This window comes from Hordeum vulgare, chromosome 2H (genome assembly GCF_904849725.1).
Source record: "Hordeum vulgare subsp. vulgare chromosome 2H, MorexV3_pseudomolecules_assembly, whole genome shotgun sequence".
NCBI lineage: Eukaryota > Viridiplantae > Streptophyta > Magnoliopsida > Poales > Poaceae > Hordeum > Hordeum vulgare.
Genome location: NC_058519.1, coordinates 134,164,568 through 134,175,395, shown reverse-complemented (window position 1 = coordinate 134,175,395; position 10,828 = coordinate 134,164,568). Strand labels below are relative to the sequence as shown.

Sequence of the window (10,828 nt, the reverse complement as noted above, 5' to 3'; positions counted from 1 at the left end):
CTCGCATGGCAGATGACTTTGCTCCCAAGAAAGCCCCCTCATCCTCCACATCCACTCGCCGCACTGCTGCACGGGCTGCCACCCCCTCATCTAGCTCCACTCCTCTCGGTCGCATTGCCAAATTCCTTGGCAAAGCTCATTCTGCTTTGATGAAGGTTGTCTCCTTTCAGTGTGGTCAAACCCATGACGTGGTTTCCCGCTTAGTTTCCTCCAAGATGCCCTCAAGGCTCGTCTGAGAGCCTTGGGCGCTCTTGATGTGAGTGATGATGAGGCCACTCCTGCTGCTCCTCCTACTGATTTTGGCTTCCCTTCTGGTCCTGAGTGGTCTGAGTTCCTTGACAAGGCTGGGGGCAGTGGCTTGGCTGATGATGCTGATGATGATGGTGATGAGCTTTGAGTTTGATTGATGCTGTTGATGGCTCACTTTTTGGTACTTGGTGCCAAAGGGGGAGTAATGTATCGTAGTTAAGTCTTTATTATCGTCATTTTTAGTCTTGGAGATTTAATGTAATGGAAAAACTCATGTAATGGTTGTGACTTGCTATGATATCATCATAGACTACTATGTCTTGCTTCTTTATTTCTATGATGATTTATTGTCTTTACATGTTGATCCATTGGAGCTTCGATTTCTTTATCATGCATATCTTAAGGGGGAGCTCCGTACTAAATATCTCCTAGACTATAATGTATGTTAAACCTTTTTTGAGACCTATGTATATGTTGTCATCAACTACCAAAAAGGGGGAGATTGAAAGTGCATGTTATGCCCCTAATCGTCTTTTGGTGTTAATGACAACACATACATAGGAAACTAATCCTATTTGTTGAGTGTATCTCAGGACGGCAAGTACCTTAAGTAGATTGATATTTATGTTCCAAAGGTTGTCTGAAAAGATTGGTGATTTATATTTCGAGAAGGCTCGGGATTAAGAAGAGATGATGAAGAGTAGTCTTTTGAGTTTACTGATATTGAGTATAGGGATCCCGCACTATTAGGAGGGGATCACAGGTTCTGCGATAAACTTGCTCATACCACATCTCTACTATCATACCAAACACCACATACTATCCACTCTGTCTTCAACTCCATGCATGTCCAATTGCCTCGGCCATCCGGCTCCCTCCGGACGTCCGAGGGCCGGACGTCCGGCTGGCTTCAAAAATCCGCAGCCAGCCACCAGAAGTTTGTGAGGCATATAACTCGGAAGTCCGGCTCCTTCCGGACATCCGAGGGCCGGACGTCCGGCCGAGCTCTCGAAATCCGGAAGTCTACACCAGTAGAATTTGTGTTCTATATCTCGGTAAACCGGCTCCCTCCGGACGTCCGAACCCCATCGGAAATCCGGAAGCCACCACCAGTAGAAATTGTGCTGTATAACACGGATTTCCGGGCCACTCCGGACGTCCGTACGCTGATGATTTCAAATATATTCAAGCGCATCTATAGGCCTCGGACGACAGACCCCTGTCGGACGTCCGGTCACTGATAATTTCAGAAGAGTTCTAGTCGTGCCTACAGGCTGCGGACGACCGACGCATGTCGGACGTCCGGCCCCTCACGGACGCCCGGACTTCCGGCAAGTGTCGGACGTCCGGACCCTGTGTGACTTATTGCACTTCCAACGGCTGGATTTCACTCCACACTATATATACTCTTCTCCCACCTCGTGAAAGGGTGTTCAACACAGCTAGAATACACCCAAGAACACCTTTCCTCTCACTCACTCTTGTCTACACCAAATCCTAGATCCCAAGAGCATTTGTGCGTCCCTTTGAGTGTTGTTCCAATCAAAAGATAGATTGTCTCCCTCTCCTCCTTCCCACCAAAGTGATTTGTGATTTGAGCAAGTTTTGAGCAATCCCCGTGATCTTGTTACTCTTGGAGGTTGGAGACTCCTAGGCGGTAGGAGTCTTCGGAGAGGAATCAAACCATTGTGATATCCCCCGGAAAGTTTGTGAAGGTTTGGAAGCCACCTCAAGGCTTACCACTAGTGGTTGAGAAACGCCTTCGTGGAGTTATCTCAAAGGGAGAATAGGGTGAGCCTTCGTGGCGTTGGTGTGACTTCGTGGTAACATCCGCCCCTCTAACGGTGACGTAGCTTCCCTCCAAGGAAGTGAACATCGGGATACATCCTTGTCTCTCTCGGAGTTTTGGTTATTCCTAACCCTAACTCTCTACTTGTGTTAATCCCTATTACTTACTTGTATTTGATTATTGTTTACCGCTTGCCTTGCTTCACTCCTAATAGCTTACTCTTTGTCTTAGAAATTATTAGACTTACACTCATATTCCGCACTTTAGCCTAAAATTGCTAAGTAATTATTAAAATTTGGATTTGTACCTATTCACCCCCCCCCCCCTCTAGGTCCATCTCGATCCTTTTCAGTATGGTACTACGAGATTATATTGAATATGGATAATTCTACTTTCACTCTCGCGGTAGGCATTAAGCATGGAGTTATAATTCAAATAAATGATTGTCGTGTCATGATTGATCTTGTGATAGTTGATATGCCCGAAGATCTCATTGCTCCTATAATTATCGGTAGCCCTTTTCTAAGGACTATCAAATCTATGATAAATGTGTTTGAGGGGAATATTAGATTTGACTTACCCAGTAAAGATCCTTTTGTAAGTCATTGGGAAAAATAAAATGAAGACCTACTGAGGAGAAGGCATCATTCTGAATGCTAGAAGCTATGTTATTTTTGTCCTAGCACCACCTTGCTCGCCACTATGGTCGAGCTATCTGACCAAAAACAAATACTTCTTGGGAGGCAACTCACGCAAATAAAGTAGTCATGTAAAATTTTGTTTTGTTTTAATAAAAGAGTGATTGAAGTTCTAGATATAGAAGGTGAGTTTGGAAAAGTCGTTCTAATGAAGGCTTTGCTTTGCGCAAATTAAATTATATTTTGAATTGACGTTTCAATGCTTGGAAATATGCCTATGTATTGTGTTGGAACTAACTCCACACGAGGAAAAACAAAAAGTGAAGTTTCAGAAGAAACATATGAAAAGACGGTCTTTCACGCGACCAGAATGATTGTCTAGGCGGTCGTATGACCTCCTGTCGGTTCGAGCAAAAAACATCCAGAGGGAGCAGGCTGAAAAGACGACGTATCATATGAGCGCTTGCGCTCGTTTTGGCGGTCATTTGGATCCTATGCAGAAACAGAGAGAAGTCGAGAGCGTTTGACGTCGTTCCATACGGGCGCTCCCGTCCATTTGAGCGGTCATTTGGAACACACACATGCATAGGTAAGCTATCAGGGTTAATAACAACATTTCATACAAGCGCGTATTGGCGGTCGTTTGGAACCCTGGCGGCACCAAAGAGCCCAAGGAAATTGTGAGTACTCTTGATAGGATGGCAAATGTGGTCGAAAGTACCACAAGGGAGTTCGCACAACAAGTTACCTAAGTTCGGGCCGTCATGGCAAGGTAATACCCTACGTCCTACTTTATGTTTTGTATTGATGGTGGAGCACCTCGTGTGAGGGATTTACATATATGATGAATATGACTGCTTAAGAGTCCAATTCTACGAGAGTAGATGATAGAAACTACACCTAGCCTCGCCTTATAAAGGGAGAGAGAGCTAGGGTTTACATGCTCCCTAACCGCCCTCATACCGAGGGTTCCTTGGCTTATACTAGAAGATATTTCTCCAGCCGTGCGCCGAGCCCGTGGACCTCTTCCTAGAACCAGACCAGCGCCAGGCCTCCCAGGCCTCGAGGATGACCGAACAACATGCTCCATGACCGATGCCCCCACCCCCCCTGTTGTGTTGCATAGTCACCGCCCTCATAGATAGTCATTTTGCTTCAAGATTCGCATCTCGGTTGCAACGAGATCCTAACCAGTCTCTTCACGATCTTAAAAAAATACACAAATACAAGGCATCAAGTGTAAATTGAAAAATAGGCTTAAGACAGAAACACAAAACGTTGACATTAATTTTCCAACCATTCTCCATGAAAATTGAACAAACAACGCTACACCCGATGTCACCTGACTTCCAAAGCTTCGCCCCACCAATGCCGATAGTCTAACAAAGCCATTGACACCGGGTTGAGGAACCAGATTATACAAACTAAGGTGCAACTATGACATGCCGGATACTAAGTTTCCCATATGTTGCTATCTACTCCGTTTTAAAATATTTGTCCTGGTTTTAGTTTGTATAGTTGGTTTTATTCGGCATACAAAACACACACTAATATATATATTTTCCCAATATTTGATAAAATGCTTTGACGATCCTATTTGATAATTCTGGGGTCTCTTTCGCATTTAGCACCGGGGCCTCAAATTCGTAGATAAGGACCTGCGCGTCACCTTTAAAACTAAACACAAAACAGTGCAACAACAGCAAGCCAAGACTAAAGATGTAAACATCACCTAACAAATGAAATGATAAACTATGCAGATGTTGGGAGTTGCTAACCTAACAAAAATACCTTCACCTCGCGCTTGTTCTACTGAATGAATAACTGAACCTGACAGCAACTACCTATTCAAGCCTTTCAACGTTGGCAGCAGTATGTACAAATAAGCAGTAACTACATCCATGGTTGCCAGGTTTCACCGTGGCATCTGCAATTTCCCATCCCACAAGTAAAAAAGTTCAAAACTTTCAGTGTCCTGGCCTGACTAATTTTTCTTTGGCAAACTGTCCTGAATGGAGTCCTGCAAGTCTACAAGCAGCTGAGCTGCTCAGCTGCTGCCCTGCACTTGCTCTGCTTCCCTCGGGACCTGCTCCGCCCGAACACGGCCAGTCTCGTGAACACGCGCAGGATCCTGCTGGCGCACCGCCGCTGCGAGCCCCAGCGCATGGATCCGATGCAGCTGCCGGACACGGGTGCTCGCCGCCTGATCGCCACCGGCGCCGCCACGTCCGCCCTGAAGCTCGGCTCTTTGCTGTCCTTGCGAACCGAGCCTCCTTTCAGGGTGTTGTGCCGCTGCAGGGTCTTCTTCAACGAGATGATCTCCTGCTCCAGCGCCTGGATCCTGAAGCTCGCCGTCTCGTAGTCCGACGTCGCGTCGTCGTCGCCGCGGGCGTGGAGCTTCCCGTCGGGCGCCACGTTGGTGTGGGCGTCTGTGTACGGGCTGGTGGTGCTCAGCGGCTGGCTCGTGGGGACGGGGCACCCTGGGCTCGGCGTGTACGCGCCGGCGACGCCTGGGATCAGCTCGCCGGAGAGCGTGTACCGGAACGAGTCGGAACGCTCGGCGAAGGCGCGGTGCGTGTGCATCTGCTGCACGAACAGCGCCTGCACGATGAACCGGAGCGGCATCCGCTCGTTCTGCACCGCCTGGATGCACGCCTCGTGCGACAGCTTCCGGCACTCGAGGTGCCCGCACAGCGACGCCTTCTCCTCGCCGGACAGGCCGGGATGCTCCTGACATGACACAGAATCAGCAGCTCCCTCTCGTCAGGGACAATTGAAAATTCAATAAACCAGCAAACCACTCGGACTGATAACCATGCCAGCGTGTGACCGGAAGGATACTTGTCTTACCACTAAGTACGTCTTTATTGCCTCGTATAGATGATCGTGGGTCTTCCGGTCGCCGGCCGGAACGACGCCGATCAGTTCTGCCAGCCTCCCCGGCCGGAGCTTGGGATCCGCCACGATCTGCACGAGGTACCGATCCCACAACTCCGCCACGGCCTCGGCCCCTTGTCTTTGCATGGCGACGTGGCTTGAGACGATGCTCTCCATTGTCACCACCTCCCGGCTATCGGCCACGGACCGGTCGGCGTCGTGCTCCGGCAACGGCAGGTCATCCGCGCTGGCGAACTGCAGTTGGGACGCTACCTGGTCTCGCAGCCTCGTCCGGCTCTCCTCTTTCAGCTCGAGGGCGAGCGACCGCGACAGCAGCGCGAAGTAGAAGGCCACCGGGATGGCGCCGCTCGCCTCCACCGGGAGCAGGTCGACCACGCCCTGCAGTATCTCCGTGGCCCTCCTGTTGGCGTCGGTCTCGCCGTCGCCGGCCTCGTCCGAGCTCGCCCAGAACTTGTGGGTCTTCTTGGAGAGCACCCACTTGTTTGCGTAGAAGAGCACCACGGGGCTCACGTACTTCTCCTTCATCCCTTGCCGCCGCAGCGCCTGCACGATCCGCTTGAAGAACTCGAAGGGAAGGGCGATGAGGTCCTTGATCCAGAGGTCGCGCGCGGCGAGCTCCTTGACGACCTCGGCGTCCCAGCGGCGACCGACCAGGGCGCGCGCGCCGGCGTCGTCGACGCCGGGCTGGTCCCGCCGCTGCTCCGGGTCGAGGATCTCCATGCACGCCATGAAGGCCAGCGACTCGACGCAGCGGCTGACGATGAGGAGCTCCTCGGCGACGGGGAGGAGGGGCTGGCAGCGCTGCAGGACGATGAGCGCGTCGTCCCAGCTCTGCAGCACCACCTGGTTGATGTAGAGGTCGCAGCGCGCGCCCAGGCCGCCCACGTCCAGGAACTCCGCCGCGCAGCGCACCGCCGCCACGTTGAACGGGTCGAGCGCCACGGCGTCGCCGTAGCAGAAGAGCCCGATCACCTCGAAGGCGTCGGAGCCTCCGGGGAAGCTGTCCGGCAGCTCAACGTCTCCGGGCAGCTCCTCCATCGCGTGGCTGAAATACTTGCACCTGGACGCCAGAGGATCCTGCAACGACGACGACGACAAAGCTCAGTATGATCATCACAAAACCGGCGCCACGCCATAATCAAGTTGTTGGTGGCAAGCTCTATCTGACCCTGTGCAGAATGAAGCTCCTGTCGGCGACGCGAACGCGCACCGTCGCCGGCGACCCCGTCTCCTTGGCCCTACAGTTGAGAGCAATCAGAATTCGATGGCGAGGCAAGAGAAACAACAAGCAATTCAAGATGCCATGAGCTAAACAAAGGTCAAGCCGCTGCTTCATGTAATACTACCACGTACGTACGTACGTACCAGGAAAGAACTCTCCTCTGCAGCAGGAAGGCTGTGCTGGGGCTGGAGTAGGGGCTAAACATAGCGGCGGCCGCCGCTTCCTTGGCAGCCGGCGACATCTCCACCTCCGTTGCCATCTCCACCCCCCTGCCAATCATCTTCTCCGTCAAGTATGTAGTAGTAGTAACTATCTATCCTTCGCAGGTTAGGCAGTACTACTACCACTTGTGTCGCTAGGAGGAGGATCGGAGGGCATATAAGGAGGTTGAGTGCGGAGGGAAGTAACTAACATAGGGAAGCGTGCAAAAGGGTACAATGGCTGAGGGTGCACGAATGGGGGTTGAACCCCAGTTTTAAGGCTGGGAAATAGGATCGCCCTCGTGCAACTTTTCTTAATTCCCTCTCTCCTCTGGACGGAGCGTCTTCTCGGTAGATTTGCTCGCCCCCACGGGGGCAGCCGTGTAAAGATCCAAGAGAGGGTCAACACTAGTTTAAGCGCCAATCACCGCGTCGTCCAGTCACCACCAAAATCGCACGCACGCACGCGTGATACAGATGGAAACACCTGGTATGAATTCTTGATGTTTGGTGTTTGTTGGAGTGTTGAACCAACTGGTGGAAAAAACGAGCTTCTGCTGCCATGGACGTATCGTACGCTGGCCAAGAAGCCCGGGCTTCAACGAGCTCTTGGCATTTGGCAGAGCACGGTGACTTTGCCAGCCAGGGCCAGGGGTTGCTTGGAGGGAGCACGCACGCAGCCTCAATTTAAAACTGCCTCCCTCGAGACTCGGCATCTTGTGCGATCAGACTATCCTTTCTGCTCACGGATGCCGGAGGACCAAAATTTTAATACTGTAGTACCAAAATGTTATAGCGATGGCAAGCTGGACGGATGCGCTTCCATATTGCCTTTTTAATAAAGGCGAGCGTGCACATTGACGAGCACTCCTACGAGAGGAGGCTCTGAATATCATAGCTGGGAATGGCGTCCCTTTCGCGCGATTCAACGAGCGTTCCGTCATTCACCATGAGCGCACGGCACAAAACTCTGGTTTAGACTACGGAACTGTAAAAATGCTTCTTTAACAAGAGCTGATGGCGGTCTGAAGGCATGGTTACCTCGCCGCCTCTCGTGAAAGCAGATCAATCACGGCGTTTTTCTTTACTTTTCATGGAGCTGCCTGCCTGCCTGCCGGCCGGCCGGCCACGTCGTCTTCTCCGGTGCAAAAGTACTGGTCATATGGCGTTCTTGGTGCTTGAAGCTAGCCGTGCGGTCTGCATGGACCGGTCAGCGCATTGTGCCGCTACCCGCCGCTCGTGATCGCCATTGATAAGGGAGAATGTCGGTAATAATCAAATCGTTGACGTGCATCGGCCGCTGCGGGTTGGGGAATTTAAGTGCACGGAGTTGGGGGAGTAGTATTCCGCTACCGCTGTGGAATTTGAGGTAGGGGCATCGGGAACCCAAGTCACCATGCTTCTCCTCCACGAGCGCTCGGTTGCAGTTTTCTGGACCTTTTTCGTGGCCCCGTGACGCATCGAGATCGGCTACGGAATTTGTGCCCGCCCGGTCCCGCGGCTCAGTTCGGTGGGAGACGCCGGGTCACGCACTCTGTCACGCCCCTGGTGATTTAGAGGATGTTTGAATCCAAGAGACAAACTAGTTTAACTAAAACCAGTCTTTTTAAGAGGCTAAGAGGGTGTTTGGATACGTTTTAGTCTCATGACTAAAAGTAATGAGACTAAGAGGGTGCTTGGATCCAAGAGACTAAAACTAGTCTGACTAAAACTAGTTTTTTTAAGAGGCTAAAGTTCCGAGCACCCCTGACTAAAGAGAGGCTAAAACTAGTTTTGAGGCTAAAATCTTTTAGTCAGGGGTACCCCTAGTAAAATGTGCATTAGTCCTGTCTCTCCTCATTTAACTCTCCATGCAAGTTCTGGATTGGAGAGTTTGAAGGTTAATAAATGCTCATTAACTTGATTTTAGTCTCTTTAGTACTTAGATCCAAGCATGGGTGAGGCTAGCAAGTTTTAGTCTCTTTAGTACTTAGATCCAAGCATGGGTGAGGCTAGCAAGTTTTAGTCTCTAAAACTTGCTAGCCTCACCCATGCTTGAATCCAAATGCTAAAGAGAGTAAAATCAAGTTAATGAGCATTCATTATCCTCCAAACCCTCCAATCCAGAACTTGCATGAGGAGTTAAATGAGGAGAGAGAGCACTAATGCACATTTTAGTAGGGGTACGCCTGACTAAAAGATTTTAGCCTCAAGACTAGTTTTAGCCTCTCTTTAGTCAGTGGTGCTTGGAACTTTAGCCTCTTAAAGAGACTAGTTTTAGTCAGACTAGTTTTAATCTCTTGGATCCAAGCACCCTCTAAAGTTCCAAGTAGTAGTACCCCTGACTAAAGAGAGACTAAAACTAGTCTTGAGCCTAAAATCTTTTAGTTAGGAATACCCCTATTAAAATGTGCATTAGTCCTCTCTCTCCTCATTTAACTCCTCATGCAAGTTCTGGATTGGAAGGTTTGAAGGATAATAAATGCTCATTAACTTGATTTTAGTCTCTTTAGTACTTGGATCCAAGCACCCTCTTACACTTTATAGGGCATCTAGTAAACCGAGGAAGGCAGAATGAACAAATTTAATCTATTGATGCAACAAATTCATAGAGTGAACAATGGTCGAAACTATTTCATTTTTTAAAACATTTTTATGTGACGCTCGACAACAAGGCGTTACACTACACTATGTGGCGTTCGAGGGCTAGACGCTGCACCTCTGACTACGCTGGCAAGATGTGGCAGTTCCGACCCCACTTCCAGCAATGTGACGGCTAAGGCAACGACGCCACACTTGCAATGTGTGGCGCCTTAGGCGCCACACTTGGATTTATTCGCTTGCGGGTCGATCCTCCCCCATCCCCTCCCCATTCCCCTCCCCATCGAGCAAGAACAAAGAGGGTGGCGGCCAGGGTTCGTTCGCCCTCATCAAATCCCTCTCTCAAACCCCTCCAATCCGAAGGAAATCTGTGAGGATTTTCATCCTTAAGGTATTTCTATTTCGATCCCTTACTTTTCATCCGTAAAATCTATCTCATTTCTCATTTTTGTATTCCCTTTGGTTTAAGTTGGATCCTGTTTGATTTTGAATGTGTTATGAAAGAATGACATTATTTCTTGATGTGTAGCATTAGCATACGTATAGTAGTCACTTATGAAAATGTAGATGATTAATTTTGGTAGAAACAAATGAAATAAAAATATATGTCTAGAAATAGGACAAAGAGAACATATGTTCAATATTTGTTCATATTAGTGTTCGTATATTATTTGTTTTGATATTTGTTTCTATTAGGATTGATATATTACTTGTTCCAATATTTGTTCATAGTAGGGACATATTGATTCATGTTTGGCCATTATGTGTATGGGATACTCACGCGGTCATATACGTTTACTTTTAAAATATGTAGGATGATGTGGCTTTTGGGTGATTTCTATGACGTTGAACACCGGACCTATTTGATGTTAGAGAAAGGGATGGTAAAGAGAGCATACTAGTTGGATTTTATATATTGTGTCTATTTGAAAAGATGAAACTATAATAATCTCACTTCTATGTTTGCAGAACCTTATTCCCCTGAAGATTGGGTCTCACGGGGCGTCGACTTTCATGTCGTACGATGAGCGGTAAACACCGTACATTGAGAAGACATGACTCCTTCCTTTCATTAAGCTTGTGAGCCGGTTGACGCCTAACCTGAACAATGCAGCAATCATCGCACTTATGGATCGGTGGAGGTCGGAGACCCATAGTTTCCACCTCCGGACCGGAGAGATGACAGTGACTCTTCAGGATGTTTCCATGATCACCTCACTTCCAATCGAGGGGAAGCCTCTTTGTATGAGCA

At 49.2% G+C, this 10,828-nt stretch overlaps 1 protein-coding gene across 1 annotated transcript; it reads right to left on the bottom strand.

Annotated features, from left to right (window-relative positions):
* Positions 1-4,346: 4,346 nt before the first annotated feature.
* On the bottom strand, positions 4,347-7,372 carry LOC123429785 (BTB/POZ domain-containing protein At5g48130). The gene is made up of 4 exons (XM_045113780.1): positions 6,940-7,372; positions 6,743-6,812; positions 5,527-6,651; positions 4,347-5,406 (listed from the first exon to the last, which is right to left on the bottom strand). The coding sequence occupies exons 1-4, from the start codon at positions 7,074-7,076 to the stop codon at positions 4,705-4,707; spliced, it is 2,034 nt and encodes a 677-aa protein (XP_044969715.1). The 5' UTR covers positions 7,077-7,372; the 3' UTR covers positions 4,347-4,704.
* Positions 7,373-10,828: the final 3,456 nt, after the last annotated feature.

What these genes read in the sequence shown, in the direction of transcription:
- LOC123429785 (XM_045113780.1), bottom strand. Translation starts at nt 7,076, where the DNA reads ATGATTGGCAGGGGGGTGGAGATGGCAACGGAGGTGGAGATGTCGCCG. An exon ending in GGAGCTTCATTCTGCACAGG is followed by an intron (nt 6,652 to 6,742) that starts GTCAGATAGAGC and finishes TCGTCGTTGCAG; the next exon opens with GATCCTCTGGCGTCCAGGTG. An exon ending in CAATAAAGACGTACTTAGTG is followed by an intron (nt 5,407 to 5,526) that starts GTAAGACAAGTA and finishes GTGTCATGTCAG; the next exon opens with GAGCATCCCGGCCTGTCCGG.